The 8,783-nt window shown below is 50.4% G+C and overlaps 1 protein-coding gene across 1 annotated transcript in view; it reads right to left on the reverse strand.

Moving 5' to 3' along the window:
- The window catches only part of MCF2 (MCF.2 cell line derived transforming sequence), a 42,820-nt gene extending 34,413 nt beyond the window's left edge, over window positions 1-8,407 (reverse strand). The window contains exons 1-3 of the mRNA XM_031058815.1: window positions 8,347-8,407; window positions 7,739-7,853; window positions 1,975-2,065 (exon numbers count right to left, since the gene is read on the reverse strand). Of these exons, the coding sequence (XP_030914675.1) occupies window positions 1,975-2,065; window positions 7,739-7,853; window positions 8,347-8,371 (231 nt within the window). The 5' untranslated portion in view covers window positions 8,372-8,407. The remainder of the gene's footprint in view (window positions 1-1,974; window positions 2,066-7,738; window positions 7,854-8,346) is intronic.
- Between the last annotated feature and the right edge of the window lie 376 nt (window positions 8,408-8,783).

An 8,783-nucleotide genomic window follows, 5' to 3' on the forward strand; every position in this document is an offset into this window, starting at 1 on the left:
GGCAGCCCCGCTCTCCTCCCCAGCGCCGGCTTTGCTGTTAAGGTGGAATGCCAAAAATCACGCTGCAGCCGCTCTTTGCTGCGCGGATTGGGCTCCCGGCTCGGAGCTCTCACCCTTCCCTTTCCCCCCGCCGATATCTCCAAGGTGCCTTTCCAGCTGCTCTGGGTTCTGGGGCCAACCAAGGAAAGATGCTCTGGCCAAAACCCGAGGCTTGCCCAGCATCACTTCCCACTGCACTGCAAGCCTGCTCTGCCCAGGCAATTACAGACATGCACAAAGAGTTAAAACAAAAATCTGTACAGTGTGATAGAAAAATTTTCAAGATCAGATGCACAACCGCAGAGCTGCACTTGCATATACATATGCTGGAAAAAATAGGACACAGTCTGTGCTTTAAATTCAGCTTCATGGCACTCCTGTACTCCAAAATTGTACAAAGATCAAAAAAAGATTTTTTTTTAATTGCATCAGGGCTTATGATGCATGACTGGGAAAAAAAATCAAGATTTAAATTTTTGTCCTTACACCTGCTGGACACAGAGACAGCCATTTAAGACCTGACTCCGTTTTTAAGACCATATTCCCAAGTGTTAAGATTTAGTGGACACAGGTTTCCTGCATCCCTCTTTGCACAGAGCACCTCCCACTCTTTGCATGGACAGCCCTGACACTGCAGGCAAAGTCACCTCTCCACATGGACACATGGCACAAACAGGGTGTCTGCTCAAATAATTACATTTTCTTATTAAACACAAAATGAATGACACTTCTGTAGAAGCTACAAATTAGGACAGGATTTTTTTCCCATTTGACACTTCCAGACTATGCAAAGCAAGTCCTTCATCCTTAAAGGATGCTCTTGGTATTAGCTCCTGCTCAAACGCTGGCAGCAGAACTGAATTTTGATGATCACTTTAAAGAACTACTTTCTAAATGCTGCTTCTTTTTTGGTGGTATGGTAACCACACTTGCAGGTTCAGATTCTAACATTCAGAAAAATCAGAACCAAAAATACTCTTAGTGGGATCTCATTCCCACTGCAAAAAGGGAGCCCTCTCTGCCTCCAAGGGGATGCTGACCAGCAAACTGCCAGCAAAGCCAGGTATTTTTAACACCAAGTTCAGCTGTAGCAGCATCAACCATTTAAAATACCGTAAATCTAACTTTATCAGAACGAGGCAAGCATTTTCTGCCTCAGTACATTCCCTTCACTTCATCCCTTCTCAGATGGACCAATGTCTTCAACCCCTCAGTGACTGAGCAGAAACAAGCCCAACAATAATGCACCCAGAATACTCGCACTGACCCACCCCCATGGCACGGTGTGGCTGGGAAAGGATTTCTCTGTTAGCTCCTAGCTCCCCACACACCCATAAATGGGACTTTCCTACAGCTGCACGCTCTGCTGTAAATCCAAGCTCTGGTTCCCAGACACAGAGCAATGCAGAATTGCACAACCCCCCTTGGGAGCTGTGTTCACAACAGGTACCTGCCAATGCTTAATGCATGTACCAGATCATTTAAAACACATTAATGCATCCATACACTTTTAAATAGATTTTTCCATCCATGCCCACATACAAATCCTTGTGAAGCCTGTTTAAAGAACCTAAAACTTTCAGTCACCAACAATTAGGTAAGATAAACTAATAACCAGTGTCAAGAAAGAACATATATGGAGCAAAGTTTTCCACCCATCAAAAGCATAGAACATGGCACAAAACATATTTGAATGAGTGCAAAAGAGTATAAACCCCAGGAAATGGATCAAGCAAGCAAATTAACACACAAACAGCTCATTTATGCACTAAAATTAATTACAGGGCCATAAAGCAAAGTGCTGCCTAGAGAGGAAGCAGGAGCACCATTGCTCTGGTTCCCAGTGTTTTCTGAAGGAGATACACAAAGGCAGGGTGACTAAAAGCAATCCAAAGGCAGGGTGACTAAAAGCAATCCACATTAAAGAGGACTTACTGCTATTTTTTGGAGAGTCGTTTTGACTGATGTCCATGTGTCCAGTCTTCTGTCCAGGATTAGGATAAATTTAGTGTCAGACTCATGCTGACTGCAAGATAAGAAAATACCAATAACCAGATAACGTTCCAAGAAAAGTGACTCTGTTCCCAAAAAAAACCCAAATCCAAGAGCTCAGAATGCAAACCACATTTTAGTATTTCTGCAGTTCTTGAAATTCCCTTTGAAAAAAATTTCCTGAATGCCCAAACTCTTTCCAGTGGAGCTTAGCAACAGGACAAGGGGCAACAGGCACAAACTGAACGCATGGAATTCCATCTGAATATGAGGAAAAATGTCTTTCTCCTGAGGGTGACAGTGCCCTGGGACATGCCAGGAGAGATTGTGAAATCTCCTTCTCTGGATATTTTAAAAACCCACCTGGGGCTTTTCACATCTCCAGATATTCCAGCACAACCTGCTGCAGGTGAGGCTGCTCTGGCTGGGGGCTTGGATCATCTTTAAGATCCCTTCCAGCCCAGGCTCTGTGATCTCCACAGCTCCCCTGCCAGCCCAATGTCCCTGTGACTGTGCTAGCCAGGGTTCAGCATCACCTGTGGCTGGGTCAGAGGTGGTGACAGCAGACAGACTGCTCTTGAAACCCAAACTGGCCTTGAGAAGGAGCCTGCAGAGGAGCTGTGCCCTGGCCAGAGGCTCCCCCAGCTGATGGCCCAAAGCCCTGCCTTCCCTGCCCAGGTTAGAGCAGCCAGGAGGGGACTCCTGCCTTGTTCGGGCAGGAGACAGGAGGGGTGACACCAACAGGGCAGGAGACAGCAGAGGAGACACCAATAGATCAAGAGACAGCAGAGGGGACACCAACAGGGCAGGAGACAGGAGGGGTGACACCAGGGTGGCAGGGCAGAGCAGTGGCAGCCTGGCAGAGGGGACAGGGAGCTGTGGTGGCTCCCCCAGCCCGTCCTGCAGGGAGGCAGCCACTGGCCCAAGGCGTTTTCCAGCACAGCCCAGCTGGCTCAGCAAGCACAGAGTCCCTGTAACACCCAAGCCCTCTGAGCTGCTCTGAGATGCCCAGTGCGGCCAGGCCAGCCAGCTGCACCAGGGCTGCCTGCTCTGGCAGGGCCCAGGGCTGCCCTGGCTGCAATTCAAACGTTCCTTGGCAGCCTGGGGGAGCAGCACACAGCAGCAGCTGAGCTACAGCTGCTCTGTTTGCACACAGCCAGCCTGGAACCTCCTCCTCCTCCCCAGGAGTGTGTTCAGAGCACAGCCAGGTAATGGCTGCAGTGTTTACCCTGTGGATGCTGACACAGGACAGCCATGTGGGACAACCATGTGGGACAGGCCTGCCCACAGCACCTGTCCTGCTGCTGGGAGAGGCTCCCAGGACACTGCTGGCTCCCCAGAGGGCTCAGGGGGCTGCCCTGGGCACAGCCCTGTGCCAGCATCATCCCTGCTAATTCCTGTGCTTGGCAAGGCAAACGCACGGGGATTACTCAGAGGGATCACAAGGCAGACAATACTTGGCAACTCACTACAGGAAAGAAACAAAAGTCACTTGAAGGCAGTGCAGGAGCTTTCATTCAGTGCTCATCTTGCTGCCTGCTCTGTGGCAGCTAGGACTCTGACAAGCACGTTTAAGAGGAATTAGCAGTGGTGCTCAGAGGGATAAGGACTGCAATTCCCTCTGACTCATAACAAAAGCTGGCTGAAGGCACGGAGAGGCACCCAGCTCCCTGTGCCACATCTTATGGATCTGCAACTTCACGCCCAAAGTGCAAAGGTTTCTCTTGAATTCATTCAGTGGCTTTGAAGTGTAGAAGAAAAGAGCAGAGAAAATGAACATCAGATTTTACATATGGGTCATACACAGAACACATGGAATAAAGTCTGAGGCTGTGAGCATGGTGAGTCTGACTTTTCAGCCTAAACCTTTATTTGCTTAGAGTGGTTTAGGCAATGTGAGATAGCTCTGCAGGTTTCTGTCAGCTCTGTTCACTCCCACCATGAGCTAAGTGACCCAGGTGGGTGGGAGCAGCCAAAGGATCCTTTGGTTTGAGGCAAAAATAAAAGCCTTTGGTTTTTCAGCACTCTCTAAAATTTTAAAAGGTATGTCTCTGAGCTATAAAGAACAATTCCCAACTTCCCTGGTGTTTCCCAAGGGCCCGCAAGTGAAGAAAATAAACCGTGTTTGCACAGAAGTGCTGTTATCATAATAAAACCTGAAGACAGCCCCCCCGAATGCAGAAAAGGCAGCCAGACTGTAGTGCAGTGCAGGTTAAGAAAAGCTGGTCATTAACTCAGGACAAGGTTGTGCTCAGGGAGCACCTCTGAGCATGCTAATGGACTTTTACCAGCTCCCTACAGAAACAAAGGGAAGCTCCCAGCAGTCTGACAGCCTTGACACCTACTGGGAGAAATTTGACATTTATTCTAGGCCAGTGGAGAAAGTCTGGGACCATTTGCAACCCAGGCCTTGCAAGTTTATCAGATTTCCAGGCTGTGATGTACCTTTTAGAGTGGCAATAAAAATAAATCAATGCCTTCTACCAAGGCTCTGGGGGCTCTTTGTTTGGATCCAGCAGCAGGAAGATGGAGACAGAGAGCCAGGGCAAGGATTGCTTCTCTCTGGGTGTTTCTTGTCACTTTTTGATGCACCAGACTAAAAATAAAGACCTGGGATGTTTTGCAGGACTTGAAATTGGACCCTGGGGCCTGCAGCTGTGAGACTGAGCACAGCCCTGAGAGACTCCTTGCTGCTGGTGGGATCAGAGCACCAGGACCTGCCCAACGCTGAAATCCAGAGATATTTATAGGCACCAGCACCCTCCACTGTGCCACTTGTCTGTGTCACTGCTCTGAGCCACTGCACCTCACCTCCAGCCCACAGCAAACAGGCAAAGCTTGTCCAGATATCAACAAGCTGTGAGTCAAAGACCAGCAGAGGACAGAATAGGATGCGACATTTCAGTAGGAAGGGACCCACAGTGATCACCTGTCCAGGTGTCTGACCACTTCAGGCTGACCAAAGCTAGGAGATGTGTTCAGGGCACTGCTCAAATGCCCCCTGAACACCGACAGCGTGGGGAATCAATGGCATCTCCAGGGAACCTGTTCTGGTGTTTGACACCCCCTCAGCAAATAAACGCTTCCCAATGTCTGCTCTAAACCTGCCCTGGCTCCATCCCCACACGTCCAGCCCCTGGGAGCCCGGGCAAGAGCTCAGCACCCTCCTCTGCTCAGCCCCCTCCTCTGCACATCCTCAGGAAGCCCAGAGAGCAGGGCATCCCCCCAGCCTCCCTCTCCACAGGACAAGCCCAGAGGCCTCAGCTGCTCCTCACATTCTTCCCGCCCTCCCTCCAGACCTGCTCCCTCTGCACAATCCAAGGAGCTTCACATCCTTTGTAAATGTGGCACCCAGAGCTGCACACAGGACTGAAGGTAACACCACACCAAGGCTACACACACAGGGATTCTTTCCATTTGCAAGTTTTACTTGAATGGTAATTCAGTCAGTTTGTTGTACTAACAATCTTACAGATACCATAACTGACTTCAACTGATTTATGTTTTTTTAAGCTTCTACTGGAATTCTGGCTTAACTTGGAAGAGATCAATTCTTTCAGCCCAGAGAAAAGATCTGTATTTGCTGTAAGGACCACACTGTCACAGTGCTCAATCCAAGCCTGGATAAAGTGCTGCTTTCTCACTGCTCAGGTCTCTTTTCTGCAAATGCAGATCTCTCACACCTCCCTGCTTCCAGCCCCCCCCGCAGGTGCTGCCCAGCACAGCCAGCCTGAAGGCAGGCAGCATTTGGAGCTGGATGTGCACAGAATAGAAATGGGCACCTATTACTTATTTTCCCTTCCAGCTCATCCACACAAGCACTTCCTGCAGCTGCCTCCTGCCTGCAGCAGTTCCCAGGAATACCAAAAATTCACTTGCCTACAGAGTCACCTTCCTCCTGGCTCTGCTGTGAACGCACCTGCCCTGAGGACTCGGGAGCAGCTTCCAGCATCCATCTCCTTTATCTAACAGTGATTTCCAGGAGAAGAGTGCCTCGTGAAATTCAGCTTCCCAAAATACTCCAAACTATTCAGCTTGCCCAAACACCACAAACCTGACAGCCCTGAGGTGTTCCCAGGCTGTAGAGGCAGGACACCAAGCAGCTCCTTGGCAGGGCTGTGTGGCTTTGATCCGCCCTGCACATCCAGGTAAGCAGGTGCTGGTGCACCCACCTAACCCTGATACATGGGGAAATGAAATGCCACCCAACCCTGACAGCTGAGGAAATGAAATACCTCTGGCAGGGAAATATTTCCCCCTTTTAGAGGCTTTCTGGCCAAAGTCTGACTCTAGCCCCACGATGTGATGCTGCTGCTGGGGGATGTGTACCCAGGGCACCAGGGCTGGCACAGACCTGCCACCCTCCCCAGGTGATGCCTTCCTGGTCCCCTGAGCCTTCCAGCCCCCAGGTGCTGGGGAGCACATGTTCCTGAGCTGATCAGACACTGGGGCAGGCTGCTGTGGTGGCAGGAGCAGCAGAGCAGGATGATTAAAGTGCTTTTACTAAAAACATGCTGAACGTGTTTGAATCACCAGCAAGCTTGCAGCTCTCATTAGTTTCTTGATTGAGTCTGACCTATTACAGGGACAGCAGGACTGCTCATCCTGCTAATGCCAGGGTGGGATGAGAAACCTTGGAGAACCAGCCAGAGCTGGGAATTGCAGCTGCACAGAGCAGGGCTGCCTGCACAGGATGAAAACACCTGGCAGGGTCCTGCTCCTGCTGGGCCAGGAGCCCCTGAAGCCTCTGAGTCCATCAAAAAGAGGACAGAGCAACCAGAGGCTCCTTTTTGGTTGTTTTTTTTTTGTTGTTTTTTGAACAGAGGTGCCTAAACACTCCACACTTCTTCCAAAGCAGCTGCTGACGGAAAGCTCCCACCCAGCTGCTGTCAGCCTGCTCTCCCTGCAGGACAGAATCTGCCAAAACAGGCATTATTCAAGAAAATGAAGGATTCCAGGTAACACAGTGACCAGGCTCAGCAGCAAGAATGAGGAGGGCCATCAATCCAAGCCTGCAGCCCCGTGTGAGGCACAGGCAGACTGTCAGCAGCTCAGCCCTGACACACAGGCAGGTAATGGGAGCTGCTGCTCTCTGCTGGGCTGTCAGCTGTCACAGGGACCCCAAAGGCTTTGTTCTGTAATTAGGCTCTTCCTCTGGTTTCACTTCTCTTTTTCCACAGCAGTGACTCTCTATTTGTACACGTCAAAACATTATTTTGCAGCAGCATGGTATATTTAAGCAGTGACACACGCCAAAGCTTGAGGGAAGCTTGTTGCTAATTAGAAACTTCATCAAGTAAATGCGTGGTACATTCCAGCTGACAGGCCACAGGGATGATGCCCACTCCTTGCCCTGCAGTTCCTGGCACACAGAACACCTCACTGGACACCAAGGGCTGGCACCCCTGTCCTGCTCTGAGAGCTGAGGGAGCCCTCACCCACACCCTGCTGTACCTGCAGAGCCCTGCCCAAGGCAGGCAGGGCACACCGCAGCTCCTACCTGGGCACTGAGATCAGGCAGGTGAGCACTCTGCACCCCTGCCCACCCAGGGCACACCGCAGCTCCTACCTGGGCACTGAGATCAGGCAGGTGAGCACTCTGCACCCCTGCCCACCCAGGGCACACCGCAGCTCCTACCTGGGCACTGAGATCAGGCAGGTGAGCACTCTGCACCCCTGCCCACCCAGGGCACACCGCAGCTCCTACCTGGGCACTGAGGTCAGGTAGGTGAGCACTCTGGCCACGCTCTCCTCGGACACCTGGTTGAAGCCAGCGTTGTCAGGCAGGGTGATGATCCAGGCCTTGTCCTTGCCCCTTCCACCTGCCAAACACACAGGGATGCTGCCCTGGCGCTGCTGAGGGGCACCAGCAGCTCAGAGCACTCAGAGCCAAACAAAGCCAAATGTGCCTCTGAGCCCAACTCACAAGGGCAGGTGCTGGAAACTAATTCATTCAGTACCAGGCATTTCCTTTATTCACTGAGTGTACTTAAACAGCACAGCAGAAGAAATCAGAAATACAAGGGCAAACAAGCACACTGCTCTGGAACCTACAGAAATGCATTTCATAGCAAAGTGCTTGTAATGCATGCAGTGCTGGCAGCCAGAATATTTTACAGTGGCACGAGACAGAAACCTAATCTGCTGCTCCAAAGTGCCTCCATGATTTATTAACAGCATTTCTAGTGGCACTGGATACCACCTGATGGCTAACAGCCTGTGGGAAGCATCACTCTGACAAACAGCAAAGAACTTTCTCTGGAGTATTTAATTACCACAGGGAGAGAGAGACCCTGAAGATGTTCTCATACTCACCAGACAGGAAAGCAAACTCTTTCATCAGATCATCACTGATGTCCTTTGCACAGATGGGTACTGCAGTTTCTGGGGAAAGGGAAAAGCAGCAATCAAAATAAAGCACAAATCCAAAGCAAACACGTTTATCAATGTGTTAATCCAAAGGTGGAACTTGAACTTCCCTAAACTATCCATGAAATTGTGTAATAAAGGATATATAGACCTTAGAGATGTTATTTCTCATGTTTCTGATGACTCTAACAGGGTGAAAGCCACAAGTTGGCAACAAATGTATTGCACTAAATGCACCAAGGGAGCACTGCCCTCCCCTCAATATCCATACCCAATGTAAATGTTTGTATTTCACAGTCAGCAATCCCACTCCCTGTTTTGCCAAGCCCCCCAGTGCCCCCAGCCCTGGCAATGCAATGGGCTGAGGCTTCTGCTGGGAGCTG

This window comes from Geospiza fortis, unplaced genomic scaffold (genome assembly GCF_000277835.1).
Source record: "Geospiza fortis unplaced genomic scaffold, GeoFor_1.0 scaffold29, whole genome shotgun sequence".
NCBI classification, from domain to species: Eukaryota; Metazoa; Chordata; class Aves; order Passeriformes; family Thraupidae; genus Geospiza; species Geospiza fortis.